General features: G+C 44.3%; 1 protein-coding gene across 1 annotated transcript in view; it reads right to left on the reverse strand.

Moving 5' to 3' along the window:
- The window catches only part of LOC143982973 (multidrug and toxin extrusion protein 1-like), a 131702-nt gene that overhangs the window by 79849 nt on the left and 30301 nt on the right, over positions 1-21552 (reverse strand). The window contains exon 5 of the mRNA XM_077482157.1: positions 13846-13888. Coding sequence (XP_077338283.1) covers positions 13846-13888 — 43 coding nt within the window. The remainder of the gene's footprint in view (positions 1-13845; positions 13889-21552) is intronic.

The raw sequence follows: 21552 nt of genomic DNA on the forward strand, positions 1-21552 counted from the left end.
TATTTAGGTTCGCCGCAGCTTTTTATAGCGCCAGGGACCCCCATATACTACCGCATAAAGCCCCCTGATTGCCCCCTAGTTAACCCTTTCACCAGTGATCACCATATAACTGTTACAGGTGACGCTGATTGGTTAGTTATTTTTTTTATAGTTTCAGGGCACCCGCCATTTATTACCTAGTCTCACTAGTGTACCCCTAAATTTAGGGGTGTCTACTTTCCAAAATGGGGTCATTTGGGGGGGGTTTGTGCCATCTTGGCATTTTATGGCCTTCAAAACTGTAACGCCCTTAGAAAGCCTGAAGGCGGTGCTTGGTTTTCGGGGCCCCGTACGCGGCTAGGCTCCCAAAAAGTCCAACATATGTGGTATCCCCGTACTCAGGAGAAGCAGCAGAATTTATTTTGGGGTGTCATTTCACATATGCCCATAGCATGTGTGAGCAATATATCATTTAGTGACAACTTTGTGAAAAAAAAATAAAAAAAAATTAAAGTTTGTAATTTTCCCGCAACTTGTGGCAAAATATAAAATATTCCATGGACTCAAAATGCCTCTCAGCAAATAGCTTGGGGTGTCTACTTTCTAAAATGGGGTAATTTGTGGGGGTTTTGTGCCATCTTGGCATTTTATGGCCTTCAAAACTGTAATAGGTAGTGAGGCGTGAAATCAAAAATTTACGCCCTTAGAAAGCCTGAAGGCGGTGCTTGGTTTTCGGGGCCCCGTACGCGGCTAGGCTCCCAAAAAGTCCCACATATGTGGTATCTCCGTACTCAGGAGAAGCAGCAGAATTTATTTTGGGGTGTCATTTCACATATGCCCATAGCATGTGTGAGCAATATATCATTTAGTGACAACTTTGTGTAAAAAAAAAAAAAATAATTTTTTTTTGTCATTATTCAATCGCTTGAGGCAAAAAAATAAAATATTCAATGGGCTCAACATGCCACTTATCAATTTCCTCAGGGTGTCTACTTTCCAAAATGGGGTCATTTGGGGGGGTTTTGTACTGCCCTGCCATTTTAGCACCTCAAGAAATGAGATAGGCAGTCGTAAACTAAAAGCTGCGTAAATTCCAGAAAACGTACCTTAGTTTGTAGATGTGACAACTTTTGCGCAAACCAATAAATATACAATTATTGACTTTTTTTTTTACCAAAGACATGTGGCTGAATACATTTTGGCCTAAATGTATGACTAAAATTGAGTTTATTGGATTTTTCTAATAACAAAAAGTAGAAAATATCATTTTTTTTCAAAATTTGCGGTCTTTTTACGTTTATATCGCAAAAAATAAAAATCGCAGAGGCAATCAAATACCATCAAAAGAAAGCTCTATTTGTGGGAAGAAAAGGACGCAAATTTTGTTTGGGTACAACATTGCATGACCGCGCAATTACCAGTTAAAGCAGCGCAGTGCCAAATTGTAAAAAGACCTCGGGTCATTTACCAGCAAAATGGTCCGGTCTGAAGGTGGTTAAAACTGCTTGCGGTTTTAATGTTATATCTGGTTCCTGCAATATGGTTGAAAATCATTGAGAAACATGGCATGGGTAGCCCTCCCTGCCCATTACCAGCCTATTTGGGTCTTGTACGCATATTAAGGGGAACCCTGTACCCATATTAAAAAAAGGAAATGCGTGTGGCCCCCAGGCCCTATATACTCAGAACAGCAGTATACAGGCGGTGCAAACAAGACAGGGACTGTGTAGGTTTGTTGTGTTAAGTTGAATCTGTTTGTCATTTTCAACCGGTACATTTTTAAAGTGTAGCTCCAGTCAAAAAAACTATCTTTAAGCTTTTTGGAAAACATAGGGAAGGGTTATCAGCCCTGTATAATTTGTTTTGTCGTCCATCTTTTTTCATCTCACTTGCTGCTGTCTCCTTGCGTTTGCAAGTAGGAGATGTTTGTAAGTTGGATGTTTGAAAGTAGGGGCCTGCCCTATATTATAGCGGTATGTACTGGGTACAGAGCACGCAGACAGCACGCACTATCTCCTAACACTACTGACTGCAAGCTCTATTATTAACCACTTGTTAGCCCAATGTTTGCATAAAGTGAAAGATGAAGTTATGCTGAGTAAATAGATATCAAACATGTCACTCTTCAAAATTGCACATGCCCGTGGAATGGCGCCAAACGTCGCTACTTAAAAAATCCCCATAGGCTACGCTTTAATTTTTTTTTTACTGGTTACATGTTTTGAGTTGCAGAGGAGGTCTAGGACTAGAATTATTGCTCTCGTTCTAACATTCTCGGCGATACCTCACATGTGTGGCACATGCGAGCACATGGGGACATGGGCGCTTTAATTTTTATTTTATTTTTTTATTGTTCATTTTACTTTATTTATTTTAGTTTGACATTTTTTTTCCCCAAAAATATATTTTTGATCACTTTTATTCCTATTACAAGAAATGTAAACATCCCTTGTAATAGGAATATGGGGTGACAGGTCCTCTTTACAGTGAAATCTGGGGGGTCAATATGACCCCACATCTCACCTCTAGGCTGGGAAGCCTGAAATAAAAAATAAAAAAAAGATTCTGGCTTTGATCGTACTGGCGAGTTGGTAGAAGCACCGGAGGGCGGTGAGGGGTGGGGGGCGTCTATGGCTGGGTATTTCAGGGTATCACCGAGTATGGCTGGGTATCTCTGAGTATGGCTGGGTATGGCAATTTATGGCAGGGTATTACAGAGTATTGGCGGGGTACTACAGAGTAATAGCAGGGTACTGCAGAGTATTGGGGGGTACTACAGAGTAATGGCAGGGTACTGCAGAGTATTGGGGGGTTACTGCAGAGTAATGGGGGGTACTGCAGAGTAATGGGGGGTACTGCAGAGTAATGGGGGTTACTGCAGAGTAATGGGGGTTACTGCAGAGTAATGGCGGGGTACTGCAGAGTATTGGGGGGTACTGCAGAGTAATGGGGGTTACTGCAGAGTAATGGGGGTTACTGCAGAGTAATGGGGGGTACTGCAGAGTAATGGGGGGTACTGCAGAGTAATGGCAGGGTACTGCAGAGTAATGGGGGTTACTGCAGAGTAATGGGGGTTACTGCAGAGTAATGGGGGGTACTGCAGAGTAATGGGGGGTACTGCAGAGTAATGGCAGGGTACTGCAGAGTAATGGCAGGGTACTGCACTGCAGAGTAATGGCGGGGTACTGCAGAGTAATGGCAGGGTACTGCAGAGTATGCACTGGTATTGCAGAGTATTGGCAGGGAATTGAGGGGTTAAATTCGGTGAGCAGCGATGTGGGCACTGCAGATGCAGCCCACATCGCTGCTGACACCGATCTCTTTCCCCTCCGCTGTACCGATCGGTACAGAGAGGGGAGGGAGGAACCGGCGTCATAACATGACGCCGGTTTGTTTCCAAGTGATCACTCCGTCATTTGACGGAGCAATCACGTGGTAAACGGCCGCTATGAGCGGCCGTTTACCGTGATCCGTGATGCGCCGGGTCCTGTGGACCCGGCGGTCACGGATGTTCTCGAGTGCGCACACCTCGGGGCACGCGAGAGCAGAATTCTGGGAGGCCGTTAATTAACGGCCTCTCAGAGTTAAACAACCGCCCTGAAGCCGTTAATCGGCAATGGGCAGTTGTTAAGTGGTTAAAGCTAGATCACTAGCTATATAGGTGAGGTGAATATAGTGGTGTATACTGCAGTCAGGGCACAGACAACAACCACTACACAGCAGCAAGATAGGAAATCAGCCAAAAACTATTGGTGTGTACTGTGTTGAAGGTACAAAGAACACCCACTGCTTCAGATGCTAAGTAACACACTACACGAAGCCGCCTCAAAGGCGGCCTTATATAGTGTGGGGCGTGCACTACACAGCCTGAGCTATGATTGGCCACAGGCAGGATGCCTGTGGCCAATCATGGCCCTCCTCGCTGCCGGCGCTGCGATTGGCCAAGCATGCGGGGTCACAGTGCATGCTTGGCCAATCATCGGGCAGCAATGCACTGCGCCAACGCAGTGCATTATGGTCCGCGCGCGCGTCACTCGAATTTTGACGCGAACGGCCAAAACGTTCGGAATTCGCCGAACGCACGAACAGCCAATGTTCGAGTCGAATGTACATTCGACTCGAACACGAAGCTCATCCCTACTTGCAGGAATGAAAAAGTTTACATAAATGTTAACTATTTCTCATACTACCTAAAATAAAAAAAATACATGTAGATAGGCTTTAACGCAAACTTAAAGTTGAATATTGAGCCCAAGTCTGATCCTTCAACCAGACCCTTTTTGCAAAGAAAACAAAGTCCATGAATATGACCTGTTTAAAACAATAGGTTTATTCAACAAGTGCATTCATCATCAGCTACCTTGACACGTTTGGTAGAGTAGCCTGCTGCTCATGCTTGTATGTGTTGTGCCGTACACTTATTGAATCACATGAGACAAGTCATATTCACTCCTGTTTGTTATAACGATGAATGGTTGTAGTGGGCCAGGAAAGGTCCAGGGACCATCAGTACACATGGTTGAGCAAGAATTGAGGCCGATCTCCCTAGTGACAGCTGACTTTTAAAAACTCTCTTTAGGAAATGGCAGCCAATTAACCACTTCAGCCCCGGAAGGATCTACTACCCACATCCTGACAAGGCCATTTTTTTGCGATATGGCACTGCGCTGCTTTTACTGACAATTGCACGGTTGTGCAACGTTGTACCCAAACAAAATCGAAGTCCTTTTTTTCCCCACAATTAGAGCTTTTTTTTGGTGATAATTGATGACTTTTTTTTATTTTTTTGCACTTTAACCGATTCCCGACCAGCGCACGCCGATGTACGTCGACAGAATGGCACGGGCAGGCATATTGGCGTACAGGTACGTCCAATCTTCAATGCTGCCCTGCCATCGGGAGTGCGCAGCCGGCGGCACGCTCCCGCTCTGGTCGGGACCCCTGTGAGTCCGGTCGCGAGACTTGCGGACTCACGGGACGGCTGAATGGAGGAAATGCAGTGTAAACAGCATTTCTCCATTCTGCCTAGCAACTAGTGACGCTGATCTCTGCTCCATGTGATTGGAGCAGAGATCGGTGTTCACTAAATGAAAGCCCAACCCCCCCACAGTTAGTAACACACCCCTAGGAACACTTAACCCCTACACTGCCACCCACTGGTTAACCCCTTCACTGCCAGTGTCATTTACACAGGAATCACTGCATTTATATAGCAGTGATTACTGTATAAATGACAATGGTCCCAAAAATGTGTCAAAAATGTCCGATGGGTCCCCCAGAATGTCGCAGTCACAATAAAAATCGCTGATCGCCGCCATTACTAGTAAAAAAAGAAATAATAAAAAATTATTAATAAATATTTTTGTTTATAGTGCAAAAAAAAAAAACGCAGGGGTGATCAAATACCACCAAAAGAAAGCTCTATTTGTGGGAAAAAAAGGACGTCAATTTTGTTTGGGAGCCACGTCGCACGACCGTGCAATTGTCAGTTAAAGCGACGCAGTGCCGAATCGCAAAAAGTGGTCTGGTCTTTGACCAGCAAAATGGTCCGGTCTGTAAGTGGTTAAACAAAAAAATAAAAAAGAGCGACAATTTTGAAAAAAGAACAAACAATATTTTTTACTTTTTGCTATAATAAATATCACCAAAAAAATGTACAAAAAAATTAAATTTCTTCCTCAGTTTAGGACAATATGTATTCGTCTACATATTTTTGGTAAAAAAAACAAGCTGGGTTCACACTGGTACGACAAACGCTCCGACATTGAGAGCTCATGTCGCATGACATCTCCAAATCAATGATTCCCTATGAGTGCCGTCTTAACTGGTCCGACTTTGAAAATGTTTCCTACACTACTTTGGTCCAACTTTGGTCCTACTTCAGCCCACTGAATATCATTGAAGTAGGATCAAAGTAGGCTCCTTGTCCTATCCAACTGCCACTGTGCCCCATCAATTTCTGCCACTGTGCCCCATCAAATGCTGCCACTGTGCCCCATCAAATGCTGCCACTGTGCCCAATCAATTGCCACTACCGTGCCCCATCGAATGGTGCCAGTGTGCCCATCAATTGCTGCTACTGTGCCCCATCAATTGCTGTCAGTGTGCATCGCCTGGGAGTCGGGACTTGCCTGTCTCGCAGCGGGTCTAATCAGGGCACCTATTAGAGCCTATGGGCTGAGCACCTGAATAGGGGGCGGCAGCGGTGACGTTATAGATAGATTCATGCTATACGTGAATCTATCTATGGTGAGAGAGAGGGGGCAGTTCTCCTGCGTCCTTTATGGACGCACAGCCAATGTCCGACACAGTGATTACAGCAACAGTAAAAGTAATTTATGTCACGCTGGAATTGTTTTGATTGTCCTTTGACAAAAGTCAGAGCAAAATCTTGTTATCTTGTTCATTCAAGTCAGATGGAAGTAGGTCTAAACTACCTGGAATCTCTGGGTTGAATACTCGACCTAGAAAAATCCTCCTTAAAACCATCAAGGAGATTACAGTACTTGGGGCTGGTCATAGATACCGTACAGAAGAAGGTATTCTTACCCCAGACAAGAATCAGTTCCCTTTTAGGACTAATTCAACTTGTCAAAACAAAGAAAAATCCTTCCATTCGGCTGTGCATGACATTGTTGGGGAAAATGGTGGCCACCTTCGAGCCTTTCCCTTACACGCAGTTTCACTCAAGACTGCTAGATGAAGACCTCCGCAGCATGCTGCGAGCCCTGCCCACACGAGCGGACATAGAAGCTCTGCCCATGAGAGCTTACATACAGGCTCTGATTCTTCGTATTGAGGAGGCCCACAGCAAGGACATACAGGAGGTAAGGGCAGAACTGCACACGATCACAGACCATGTTACCTCCGGCGAGTCCCTCCTTAACTCGCTGGAATCTAGGGTGCGGATACTGGAACATGCCCAGGATACCCACTCAAGTGTAGCCCAGGAGATGCAACTCCATTTGGAGTAAATGGAGGACCGCCGCAATAACTTGCTGCGGGGACTCTCGGAGGCCACAGGACCGGAAGATTTGCCAAAGACTAACGGCTATTTTCCATAGGCTCTTAGATGATCCGCCTCTTACCCTGGAAATTGACAGGGTGCACCGCACTCTGGGCCCAGAGTCTGCGGACCCTGAGAGGCTCCGAGGCGTCCTTTGCTGCCTACACCGTTATACCCAAAAGGAAGTTCTACTCCGCAAGGCCTGGGACCATGGTGACATCGAACTTGACGGGGCACACATTCAGATACTCCCGGATCTGTCCAGGGCTACGCTACAGCGGCGCGCTATATTGAAACCGGCTCTAGAAGTGGCAAGGAGGCATGGCTGCACATACAGGTTATTTCCATTACGACCGCTCCTCATTCACTCTGCGCACACCAGCGGATCTCCCAGCGTTTTTACATTTCTGGGGGCAGAGCCGATCCAAGTGCCAAACTGGCTGCAGAGGCTCCCGGGTCCCACCGGTCGAGCGGGTCCATCTCGGAATGGGTCCAACATCCGGCTTGCCTGCAGAGATCCAGAGGTATATCCCGTCCTGTATCTAACGGCGGTCCACGTGAGTCATAAGAGCATCACATAGCCCACCATACATGCCCTGTTTGCCAAGATGCTCCCCGGCGGATAGGCTCCGCGTGTTCGTCTCCCCCCCTTCTTTGCCTGGTGCCCGGCCGTCTCCAATCCCACACCGGGTGGCCGCCCTATTACCAGTGTTCAGCCGGCGTTATCAAGGCCAAGTACACCAATTCCACTGCTGCAGCGGAGTCTGGGGACGATCCGCCTTCTTGGTCATGATTGGCCCTCTGACCCCGCAACTCCTGGCACGGGGCCCCAGGCTGCCTCTGGACCCTCTACACCCGCACACCTGTATGACCGCCTGCTGCACAGGGAGCAGTCCGTTCTGGAGCTGGTCTGTCGGGGGCCTTCATGGGTGCTCGGGGTGTCTCTCCCCTCCTTTGTTTTATGCTTCCCTGTGGTCAACATCTCTTGTTGTGGGGGGGGGGGGGGGGGGTTAGAGCCCACTTTACCTCCCCACAGACCAGGATCTCCTTTCATGGCCACAACTTTCTCCTGGCCAATGCAGGTTGGGCGGACACGCTTTACCAGATGACATTGGACTGCCAGGATCCCCCTGCGGTGAGTGGTCATGTGAGTGGTGACTTTGGTGGTCCCGGTCAGCTGGCAGGGGGGGGGGGCGGGCTGGGTTGCATACCAGTACTGGTTCCTGTCTGCTAAGGACCCGACATGTTTCTGCTTTAATGCACTGGGTCCAATGGGGGGATGTTATATGCTCCCCTTGGGGTGCGGTTGCGGTCCGCGGGCGCGGATTCACTGTAGGGGGTGCTGTCGGGAGGGGGGTTGGGGTGTGGTACGGTGGTCTCCCCTTTTCCCCTGACTCCTTGGCTGTCTCCCCTGGACCACTTGACAACACCCGTGGATATACTTACCCCAGGGGGCCGTGGCCTCGGGGGGGAGGGGGAGCCACATCAGTAATCTTGGGAACTTAAACCATTTTAGTTTAATTATGTTATAGCCAGCTGGGATAGTTATCAGATTTGACATAACGTCACCGATTGGTATGTTTTGCATGTAATTGTGATCCGCTTGCGCCTAGGGGATTCTCTCTTTTCATGAATATTGTTCCTGTTCACACAGACATCTATTACAAGTTCACACTTTCACACACAACAAAGGTCTGGAGGTCTGGGAAGGGTGGGGGCTCCCCATGTGGTCCCTTGCTAGACACTCCTCCACTTAGGCAGACGTTCTTCCAGCTAGTCCTGGTGGAGGTTAGTGCAGCAGTTTTGCTGAAATCTTGCTGGACAGTGTCCACTGAGAGCATATCCGCTCTTAGACCACCTACGGTCACTCTCGAGAGCCCACCCTTGCTCTTCTCTCTCTTACTCTCATTTCTTCCTGCTCTCTGCTTTTCCTTCCCCCCAACACTCCCCTTTCCCACCCCTTCTACCTCTTTGTCCCTCCCTCCCCTCCACCCTCCCACGAACATGGATGCGATCCAAGTGGTTACCTTAAAAGCCAAGGGGCTTAACGTCCCAGAAAAGAGAAGAATGCTGTTACATGATATGAAATGTTTAAAAGCTAAACAATTTTTGATACAGGAGACGCACTTCCAGGAAAACAAGTTCCCAATCTTAAAAAACAGGTTTTATCCGATAGTGTATCACGCCACCCACTCAGAAGCTAAATCCCGAGGGGTCTCTATTCAGATTGCGGCAGGGATCCCGTGGTCTCTGGTCGAGGTGAAAGCAGATCCAGCGGGGCGATTCCATTTCCTCAAAGGGTTGATTGGGGAGGTGAAGGTGACTATTGCGAACCTCTACACCCCAAACAGCCAACAAGACTCTTTTGTTAAAAAACACCTGGAAATACTTCAGAACTTCTCTGAGAGCCAACTTATTATAGGAGGCGACCTAAACATTCCACTGATCCCCACAGAAGACACCTCCACGGGTACATCCTCAACTCCCCGAGGGACACGTAAAGTAATACACACGGCACTTCACGCCGCAAGGCTAGTGGACGTATGTCGTATTTTTCACCCCGGCGAACAGGATTATACTTTTTTTCTCCCGTACACACCAGGCATACTCACCCATAGACCATTTCCTGATACTGCACAATCAGCTCAAGGCAGTGAGGGACACAACCATAGGGTCCGTTACCTGGTCAGACCATGCCCTGGTTACAATGCAATATGCTTTGACTGATTATCCGGGAGGACAGAGAAAGCCGTGGAGACTTAATGAGAGCCTCCTCCAAGACCCAGAAGTACTAGTGGATGTCAAAAAAGAAATTACCAACTATTTTCACACCAACACTACAGCAGACTGTGACTTGGGACTGGTCTGGGAGGTGCATAAAGCTGTGATTTGTGAGGTGCTGATAAAGCATGGCATGAAGATCAAAAGACAGAGGACTGCCCAAACAACGCTTTTACTCGACAAACTCCAAAAACTAGAGGCTATACACAAGCAGACTCCGACCAGGACCTTAGGGGGCGAACTAGACACAGCGCGTACACGGTTGACTGATCTACTCCATTTCAAAGCCAAGGCGGCATTACAGATCTCCCGTAAAAAGATATATGAATCAGGGAATAAATGTGGCAGACTTCTGGCACAATCTCTACAGACTCAGACATCGGCATCCACATATACACACCCCAACAGGGCAGAAAAAATCCCTACCCCAACAAATAACACAAGAATTTAAATCTTACTATGAGACCCTATACAACCTGAATACAACCCGACCAACTCCGGGTCGTATAATGAGATATGTAGCTGACTACGCAATGCCCACCTTATCGTCCGAGACACGGAATCTCATGGACAAGCACATAACTCTGTCGGAAATACAGACTGTAATAGGAAGCACTAAAAAAGGCAAGGCTCTGGGGCCAGATGGCCTCTCGGTTCAATACTACAAGACTCTTCTCCCATCACTAGGTAATCACTTGGTAAAGCTTCTGAACGATCTCCGTAAAGGGAGCAGGTTCCACGACACTACGCTTCAAGCCCAAATAGTGGTAATCCCCAAGGAAGGTAAAGACCCAGCTCATTGCGGAAGTTACCACACAATATCTTTGCTGAACATGGATCTTAAGTTGTTCATGAAGATTTTCAGCTCCATATACCCTACATCATAAACCTAGACCAAGTAGGCTTTGTTCCATCTAAAGAAGCAAGGGACAATACCACCAAGGTCTTGAACCTGCTACATCAAGCCACCCCAACCAACACACCAAGTGTCTTTCTCAGCACTGATGCTGAGAAAGCCTTCGATAGGGTAAACTGGGATTTCATATTTGCCACACTGAAACATTTGGGCCTGGGAGGTACCATGCTGAAATGGATCTCAGCAATATACACAACACCGTAAGCGTGGGTTAGAGCAAATGGGGTTCTATCAGACCTGAATGATAGAATGACAGAATCTTTCATAGCATCCACTATGAAACATAGTGCGTCTGATATGCTAGCCCATTGCTGGGCCTGCTGATCAGGCAGAATCTTAAGTATCTCCACAAACTGTTCCTTAATGGACTGAGATACACCAATTGCTGCAAGAACCGTCTGCGATACTGAACTTGCTAAAGACATATTGCTTTTGGAAAGAAGTTCCAACTTTTTATCTGTTGGATCCTTTAACATTAGCGCATTATCCATTGGACATGTGAGACTCTTGTTCACTGAGGCAATCGCAGCATCAATTGCTGGAACCCCCCATTTGGTATAGAAATCCTCTTCCATAGGATAAAGTGTGGAGAATCTCTTAGGAGGATAATATTGTTTATCCGGATGTTCCCATTCAGAATACATACGCTTTTTTAGCCATGAATGAATAGGAAAAGCATCCCCAGATGGGGAAGGTTTTAGTGATCCCAAACCAGAGGTGGGTTCATCAAGAGCCTGCGCTGCAGTCAGCAAAAAGGTTGAACGAACCAATTTAGTAAGAGAGTGCACAAGCAACCTGTCTTGTGATGCTACTCCTTCTATATTAGGATCCTCAGAAGAGGATATATTAGTATCTTCCAAATCTCTTGGAAGATCTTCCTGATCCCCTGCCCCTTGCACCTCAATAAGAGGGTCCTGAGCACTAGATGGGGATCTGCTACTTTTGGCCCCACTATGGAGGGGTATCATAGCATCAATCTTCTTTTCCAAATTACAAATGCTAGAAGAGAAAACCTCCTGTGTGATATATGCAGGGACAGAAGTGTCCAGTGCAACAACAGTCTCCCCTGACGGCTCAATCTGACCGGCCGCATCACTCTCAGTGGAGGATGACATTCTTTTGGAAATGGATTTAGTGAAACCATTGACCCTTTAGAACCCTTAGAGGAGTTCCTGGTCCCTCTTCCACTCATAGCCTGAAGCACAAAAGCAGAGACACTACCAAAAAGAATGTACTTCCAGGTACCCATCCAGGTACTAACGAGGCCCGACAATGCTTAGCCTCCGAGATCATACGAGATTGGGCGCTTTCAGACACACAGCTGTTTCCAGCATCAGGCGATGAGTGCTCAATACAGCCCCCAGTGGTGACACATAGACATGACAACATTATAACTTAAAAGGAGAAATTCATAAGAAAATCTCCACTTACCTTTCCGCTGCAGGGTTATCAGAGATAAACCCAATCTTCACCCTTCACTGTGGGCTCCAAAACCTTCAGGAACAGGGGAACCTAGAGGTTACCCACAATCCTGGACCTACAACAGTACCCTGCCAGTAAAAACTTTATGGCCTTACAACCAAAAAGTACTGGATCCCAGGGTCCAGCTCTCTAAAAAGAGAAGGATTCGCAAGCAAAACCTTGTTTCTTCGGACACGAGGCCCGGGTACCATTCCTTAGGCCCATGAAAGGACACTCTGAACGGATCTGGTCAGCATGACTAGCCCCAGCAAGGATTTCTCCAGTGGAGCTCAGCACAGCACATCTTTACTCGCGACCAACACCTTAGACACTGGTGAAAAAACTAAGGATTCTCAGTAGTGGGAGGGGTTATATAGGAAGTGCACTTCTTGCCTTAGGGCGGGCCAGTGTCCATCACCTTTCAGTGGCCCTATAACCCACATAGTAACTACTATGGCTCTGTGTCCCCTGATGTATGAAAAGAAAATGCACTGATTATTGTATAAATGACACTGGCAGGGAAGAGGTTAACACCTGGGGCGATTAAAGGGTTACATTTTCCCCAAGGAGGTGCTATCCAACTGTGGGGGGAGTGGACTGATGGGGAGTAGAGAGAGATCGCTGTTCCTAATCACTAGAAACAGACGATCTCATTCTACTCCCCTGACAAAACGGGGATGTGCTTTGTTTACACTGGCATAACCCCATTCTGCCTCTCTGTGGAGTGATCATGGGTGGCCGGTAAACATGGACCCCCTGATTGGCTCCCCTGCTAGCGAATGGCCATGCGTGCGTGCCGCCTCCACAGATCGCCATGTACGCGCTCGATGTATAATGACAGCGTTTCACGTAGCCGAGCCAACCTGCCGCAGTATAACGCAGTTGGTCAGCAAGCGGTTAAAGTCTTTACCTCACAAGGATATAACGTTTAACAAAGTGAAAAGGAGGTGACGTTGTTGCTTAGGCTGCAGGGGAGTCCTACAGTGGCACAGAAGTAGGCATTTAGGGTTTGAGGGTATTGGGACACTTGTTTTAATGGCAGCTCTAAAAGGATTAGTAGACCAAAACTTAACTATTTACAGTTTGGCTATAAAGAATATATGAGTAACTAACAATCTACAAAGTGGTGAGTCTAAAGCTCATGCCTTGAATATGGCCTAGAAATCGAGCTGAAAACAATGGTTAAGAACAGTAGAAGAATTAAAAGGCTAAAGGAAAGTTATTGTGAAGGCCATCCCAATTGTCCCATATGAATAAAAGTCCTGATTTTTAAGCATCAAGAGCAGATCAAAAATGCATCGAAATATATCTATAAAGTAGTGAATGTGACGTTCATCAAATATTTATTGCAGGTATATCTTCCTGGTTTTCTCCTACACTCCAAAGACATTGAGGTTAATTGCCTTCTGTCTAACTTAGTCCTAGCATATGTGTATGTACATTGTAAGCATGTGAGATAGGGACCTTGATTGTCCTTGAGGGCAGGGACTGATGTGAATGTCCAGTATTATATAAAAGTGCTGCATCAATTGTCAATGCCAAAAAATGCCAGTAATAAATGTTTATCACATTCACTGCTTTATAAATATGCCCCCAGGTCTTGCTGAAACATAAAAATGTGGGCCAAGTCTTGGAAAGAGTTTGGAAGGTGTAATTGTAAACAGTCAGTATTTTAATATAAATGATATCAATTGATACTTACTGGAAGGGCTGGAATTAGGACCAAAACACACAATTCAGTCTCCCTGTTAGGATAAAGATGTATTAAATAGTTTATATTCAAATATTCAAGCAGTTTAGTTTCAAGAGCAAAAACTAACCCTAGCAGAAGTAATTAAGAACATAGAAATCCCACCGTCAACTTTCAAATGTGTTAAAGAAAAAAAACTACTGAGTATTCTATTTGGCTGATGTCACATGTTTGGCTAACCCTAGTTAAAGGCTAAGTTCAACTTTTCCAGAAATAGCCTATGCAGTCAAGGGGCCCCAGTAAATAATACAAATCTGTGCAGCTTTGTAATATGATCATTCATTCATTGTTTTATCTGTAGGCCATTTGGGTCCCCTCAAAATCGTGGCTTATTAAGTCCTAGATATTAACCGGCACATCTTGTCTCATTGCTAGGACGTGAAAACTGTTGGTTCTCAGTTCTGCAATCATAGGAGCGAGCATCCAACAGTTTTCACATCCTAGCAACTAGTCGGGACACAAAGGTTGGCAATAAGGAGTTTATTAGCTAGGCTTCTGAGGGGATCAAAATGACCTGCAGGTAAACCAATGAAATTGAAGAGGAAGCCCAGCCCTCCGCCCATGAAAAATTTAAAGTGACTTTAAATATATGGAAACTTACCTGTGCAGGGACCCAGCGATGTCGGCACCCCATCCGATCTTTGGATGGGCTGTCAGGTGCAGCTGCCGCCATTCCTGGTAAGGGAACCCGGCAATGAAGCCTTTTGGCTTCACAGCCGGTTCTCTACTGCACATGTGAAAAGCGCGATGAACTTTCTAATTGGTCCGGCGGCAAAGGAAGGAGGAGGGGGGCCAAACCTTGCAGAGACCGGGCCCCATCTCCTGGAAGTGGGGAATGGTACCTGTTAAAAACCAGGTACCTTTTCCCTCCTCCCTCCTGAAAGGTGCCAAAATGTGGCACCAAAGTGGGGGGAGGAAACGGATAAGCGGAAGTTCCACTTTTGAGGAATGGCAGCTAGCTGCTGTCATAACAACGATATTCCTCTTCAAAGTTAGGACGTATATCGGTGTGCGGCGGTCTGGAAGTGGTTAATGATTAGTTTAATCAATTTACTTAAGTACTGGAACATTTTCATGCTAGAATAGGTCAATTTATTTTTTTTGAATTATAGGAAATATTACAACAAGCCTTGTTTCATGGGGCTAGTTGACATTTTCAGATATCTACTCTTAATAATTCACTCAAAAGCATGCCAGATTGATATGCTCACCTCTATTACTCTAAGCTGTTATTAACCTACAACATATTTAAGCTGAATACCAGACAAATATAAAATAGGCAAATAAATTCAGCTCTGACATTAATACATCATTATTTTTTTATTTTTTTATTGTAAGCAGGTATACATACCTTATTTTGACCTGGTATAAAACACTACTGATTGTCGGAACGAGAGCAAAAATTATAGGGTCATCATTTACTCTTACCTCTAAACCTATAACCTGTAAAGGCTTTTAAAGAGACAGTTTTGGGCAGCAAAGTTTATTTCTGTTTCATGGGTGTGTGTGCAATTGTAAGGCTTAACATGTATTTTATATTTTACAAAAAATATGGGTAATATATTGTAGAGGAAAGAAGAAACGGGATATATTCATGTTAGGATGTTGGCAGTCCAAAACATACAAAAGGTTTGTACAACCTACACCGTAGTGCAGGATTAGAGCACCCCCCTTGGACTTTTTAGGCAGAAATGGTCATAAAGATAATTTTATAGTAAAAGGCAATATAATGCCACTTTTATTAATACAAAACATAAAAACTTGTTTATATATAGACATAGACAACAAGGCAAATAATGCAAAACACACAGTAAAAAATTAGAAAAAATGGTGGTTGTTGTGGAAATATTGAAATTCATATATCAAGAAGCTTTAAGGAAACCATTGTGAGGACTTTCTAATTAAATTACGGTGCCCCGTGTATATATATATATATATATATATATAGTTACAGGAACATGTGTACTTAATATATTTTGGGGTTTAATCCTGAGAGGTGGGCCTAGTTACCGTTTTCTGTATCTCAAAAGATCAACGTCTTTTGTCTGCATAGTAACTAAGTTACACTATTGTCTTTAGAGTGAGGAGCAGACATTGGGGCTGATTTACTAAGAAGAATGCGTTGCTCTAGTTCATACCTTAATTTTTGTGCTGGAAAAGTCATTAACCGAACGTGAGAACTGCCGCACTTTAAAATGTAAAATGATAATAAATATATAAACTGCAACTGGTGCTAGGGTAATTGTGGTTTTCTCATTGATAATAGTGCACACCCAATTCATTTGGTTCATTTCATCTTATTGGATGTGTCTTGTTAGGCAATTAGTAGGTGTTCTCAGTTAATTAACCCTTTTGATGCTTATCTCATTCCCATTACGTCTAATATATCTTTAAAATTAGTTTTTTTCTATTTTTAACTAAATCTTTCAATACATTACAAAGAACAAGTGTTTCTAAACCCAATAAATTTATATTTTCAGATCTTGATCTTTAAAGGTGACCATACACTGCAATCGGTTAGATCTTAAAAAAATTAGATTTAGTGGAAGAGCCTGTTTGATTTCCTAGAATTTGAAATAATTGTTGTGCGTCTTCCTATTACCTATTTTGACGAAATATCGAGTTGTACAGAGATTGGCCAATCAGATTGCATAGTGCATGACCATCGTAAGTGCCAAATTTGGAATGTAGATGTGCCATGATCCACTTGTATTTTCCTAACAATATTGTGTTTCAATATCTTGCATTATACAAGGCACATGAGAAACCACCTTTTTTCAAGACATGCTAGAGTGATCAGGAATCTTCAAACTACAGCTCTCCAGCCGTTGCGGAACTACACATCCCAACTCTGACATTTACAGACATGACTAGGCATGATGGGAATTGTAGTTCCTGAACAACTGGAGGGCTTTAGTTTGAAGACCCCTGTGCTAGACTATTATTATGCCTCCAGAATTGGGAGTGAGGCATCTACCCAACTTCTCTCTGCTGGTGGACACAATTACCTACATCTATAGATATATATTTGGGCAGCACAGTGGTGTAGTGGTGTGCACTTTCACCTAGTAGCAAAAAGGGTCGCCGGTTTGAATCCTGCCCACGACACCATCTGCCTGGAATTTGCATGTACTCCCTGTGCCTGCGTGGGTTTCCTCCAGTTTCCTCCCATACTCTAAAAACAAGCTGGTAGGTAAATCGGATTCTGTCTAAATCGGCCCTAATATGTATGAATGTGTGTTAGAGACCCACACCATGTTAAAAAAAATAATAATAATTTTCTTAATTTTCAAATAAGGATCATCACTTCCTTAGAGAACAGTGAGCGGGGCATGGTGGTGGAAAGAAATTAACAGCAGTACAAGCAACTTCCTGTAGGTGCGTGATGTCATTCTTGTGTGCTGGCCACTGGAACCAGACATGCGCCACGGGTACATACCTACGTGTGCAAAGTAGTTGCGCATCTCAAATACACAGCGGTCGCGCATCTAGATGCATTTGGCGCATCATTTACATTGCAACATCCTTTTTTTGTATTACTTACTTACTTTGTAATTTATTAATAACATCATTGCTTTAAGAGTTTTATCAGCTACGTTATATTTGGTAATATCTGATTAGTCTAACGTTTCTCTTCTGTATAAATAAATTAGATTGTTATCCTTTTTGCGAGTTATCATTCGTTACTGATTTTTCTGGCTGCAACTGCATTGGTTGATTCTTATATAGACAAGGTTGTACTCACTTATTTGATGTATCATTAAGCATATAAGTGAGGTAGGCAAACATTGCCATGTCATTGTACATCAAAATATATTTGTCAAACCCAACAAAAGGTAAGTATGCCCTGTGCTACCAGAGACGAGCTGTGGTCAGTCAATAGGGATTTCTTGCATATAACCCAACATGTTTCAGAATGAACAATGTGTATTCCTTCATCAGGGAAGATTATGTCTGAGTGACTTTAATTCTCATTGTCTGAAATGTAAACATAGTCGCATGATAATCACACTGTAAACCATGATGTGAACATAGAAAGCAATACAAGAGTATAAATTTGGTATATAATACATGTGACCATTCTAATATTCATACGATGATTGTACAATAAACAAAAAAGGAAACACAAGGAATAAAATTAATGGGAACTCCCAAAGTGACTGAAGCAGTCCGCAGAGCAGAAGATGGGTGGGCGTGCATCCCAGAATGAGCAAGCTGCAAACATCCACAAGAAATGCCTTGTAGGCTACACCAGCCAAAAGGGTATCAATATCTAAAGCAAAAAAAGCAATTGGAAGAGCGTATTAACACATACTTCCTAAACTTAAAATATCAGCAGACAGGATGAGTGTTGCATAGAAATAAGATAGGAGAATCAGGTATCTCATCACCCTCACTATGAGTACAGTACCTTTTAACACACCAATGCAGATAACCACACCATGGCAGCATTGCTCAATCAGAGACATGCGTGTCAGGTGTGTCCACTTATATATGGAGTGAAGCCTACCCACCTGGTGGTGTAAGCAGAAGACTCCACAGGGGACACGTACATCGCCATCTAGTAGACCACGACAGTCACAGTGGGCAATAAATGATTCAAAAACCTCAATGGAGAAACATACAAGAACAAAAAACAGTGATCGATTAAACAAAAATGATATACATAGGAAAAAGCAAACGGAGAGGAAGAAAAAATATAAAATATAATGGGAAAGAAAATAGCCAAGGATATGGAATACCAGGGACACCCAGATCTAAAATTAAAGATTAACTTATAAAGAATTCTGTATATGGTATTATATTTAGCATGCGGTTCTCAGGATGTCATGGCATAGGGGCACACAGCAATGTCTCAAAGAATTAATTCCTCTGGAGTTCAAGACTCTCAATATCGGAAATTAGAGGTTTAAGTCGCATCCCTCTGACACAAAACCAGGGAGGAAGGGCTTGAAGTTAAATGCCTCATTCAAGCCTGGTGGCAGGGTGGCTTTGAGGTTGTAGTAGTTGCTTATAGAGGTTGCCACCTCTGTGGCTAGGATGTAGGCAATCCAAGGCCAGAAAATTTACCTTAGGGATAGACACAGCATGGACTGAGGCCATGTGTCGAACAATGGGTACATCATGATCACCTTTGTGTATACTTGATATAGGTTAATATATGCGTTTCCAAAATGAATTTATAGTTTTCCTGACATAGTAACATCCACAGTCTCAAGAGAGTAGCTATACCATGGCGGGGGTCCTGCAATTTACATAATGTTTAGGGTGAAAAGTGTGACCATTGGGTAACCGAATATTTTAGCATCTGTTCATATATTGACAGTAGGTACATCCCCCGCAAGTATTAACTTGATACCAGTTTGTCGCCCACAGAGGGCCCCTCCTGTAGGCGACAGCTGGTACCTCCGACACAAAAGGAGCAAGCAAAGGATGACAATGAGAATTAATAATCTTCCCAGATGAAGGAATACACATTGTTCATTCCGAAACATGTTGGGCTATACGCAAGAAATCCCTATTGACTGACCACAGGTCATCTCTGGCAGCACAAGGCATACTTGCCTTTTCTTGTGTTTGACAAATATGTTTTGATGTACCACCATTTTTTCTAATTTTGTACTGTGTGTTGTACATTATTTGCCTTGTTGGCTAGGTCTATATATAAACAAGTTTTTATGCTTTGTATTAATAATACCATACCAACCATAACCCACCTCATAAACCGATCATTCCACGAAGGGATTGTTCCCAGCATCCTCAAACAAGGCATCGTCAAACCTCTACTCAAGAAACCAAACCTGGACCCTCAGGATCCAAACAACCGTAGGCCAATTACGAGCCTCAACACCATTTCGAAGATCATGGAGAAAGCTGTAGAACATCAGCTACAACTTCACCTGGATACTCACAAACTCCTGGACCCGCTGCAATCAGGCTTCCGCCCGGGTCATGGAACAGAAACAGCTCTCCTCAAGATTTGGGATGACGCCCTTGAAGCAGCAGATGACGGAGAGCCGTGTCTCCTCGTACTGCTAGACTTAAGTGCAGCGTTTGATACAGTAGATCACAATACTCTACTCGTCCGCCTCACAGAAGTAGCTGGAGTCCAAGACATAGATCTCCAATGGTTCGCATCCTTCCTAGGAAATCGGTCACAGACAGTGAAACTAGGAAAATTCCTCTCCGAAACTCGGGCAGTCACCTGCGGAGTCCCTCAAGGCTCTCCTTTGTCACCCGTTCTCTTCAACATTTACATTCGCCCACTCCTTCAAATCATCAGATGCTCAGATCTCTGCTTCCACTCTTACGCTGATGACACGCAACTTTATTTCCGGATCAATGGAAAAAAAGATCACCAACAACAACTTGAAAACTGCCTCAAATCAATAGAGGACTGGATGACCACTAACTCCCTCCAGCTAAACGAATCAAAGACAGAGCTTATTATCTTACACCCAAATCATAAGCCCGCAACCAAAACCTCCTGGTCTCCACCAACCGTCTTTGGGCAGACTATCTTCCCAAAGACCAAAGAGAAGAGTCTCTGGGTTATTTTAGATGCACAAATGTCAATGGATGCGCAAATAGGATCTGTAGTCAGTGGATCTCACCATCTGCTGCGCATGCTTCGCAGACTCATCCCTTTTATCCCAAAGAATGACAAAGCAGTGGTAGTTGGAACAATCATTAATTCACGTCTGGACTACGCAAATTCGCTTTACATAGGATTACCACAATATCAACTTGCGCGATTACAACTGGTCCAAAACACGGCAGCAAGGCCAATAACAGGAAAAAAACCCTGGGAATCCATCTCTCCTTCGCTGAGGAGCTTACATTGGCTAACCGTAAAAAATCGGATCACGTTCAAGACCCTTTGCCTCACCCACAAATGCGTGCATAGAGAAGCTCCGCAATACCTAATGGAGAAAATAAATCATTATACACCAAACCGCAGGCTTCGATCAGCCAACAAAAACCTCCTCCTCGTGCCCAAAGGCCGGTATAAATCCAAGGGGGATCGGAGATTCGCTGTCCAAGGGCCTCGGCTATGGAATGCTCTACCAATCAACATCCGCCTGGAAGAAAATCACCTGGCTTTTAGGAAAAAACTCAAGACCTTCCTCTTTTAGCAGATGATCAAAGCTCTCCACAGCGCCTAGAGGCGATTCAGTTCGCATTGTGCGCTATACAAGTATTTCATTCATTCATTCAATAAAAGTGGCATTATATTGCCCTTTACTATAAAATTATCCTTATGACCATTTCTGCCTAAAAAGTCCAAGGGGGCTGCTCCAATCCTGCACTACGGTGTAGGTGTACAAACCCTTTGGTAATATATTGTGTGTTCGCACTAGAATTAACTTAAGTGTACAGTATTTTTACAAATACATGTGTTTGATAAAAGTTCATTGGGAACTACAAGTTCAGGAACAGATGGGACCTGTTTATTGATTCACAGATCACTGTGAAGGATGCGGCTGTGTGGATCTGAACTTGTGGTTCTCAATAGACTATGAGGGTAATGATCAGCACTCTTGTGGGCCATTGACACTTCCTGTAGCAGAGTAACTGAAACACATAAGGAGGTATGGGTGGAGAGCTGTAACGAGTGTCTGCAGGAGCCTGACATTGCAACCACAATCCACTGATTGT

Source organism: Lithobates pipiens, unplaced genomic scaffold (genome assembly GCF_037356315.1).
Source record: "Lithobates pipiens isolate NorthernLeopardFrog02 unplaced genomic scaffold, aLitPip1_a1.2 Scaffold_16, whole genome shotgun sequence".
Classification (NCBI taxonomy): Eukaryota; Metazoa; Chordata; class Amphibia; order Anura; family Ranidae; genus Lithobates; species Lithobates pipiens.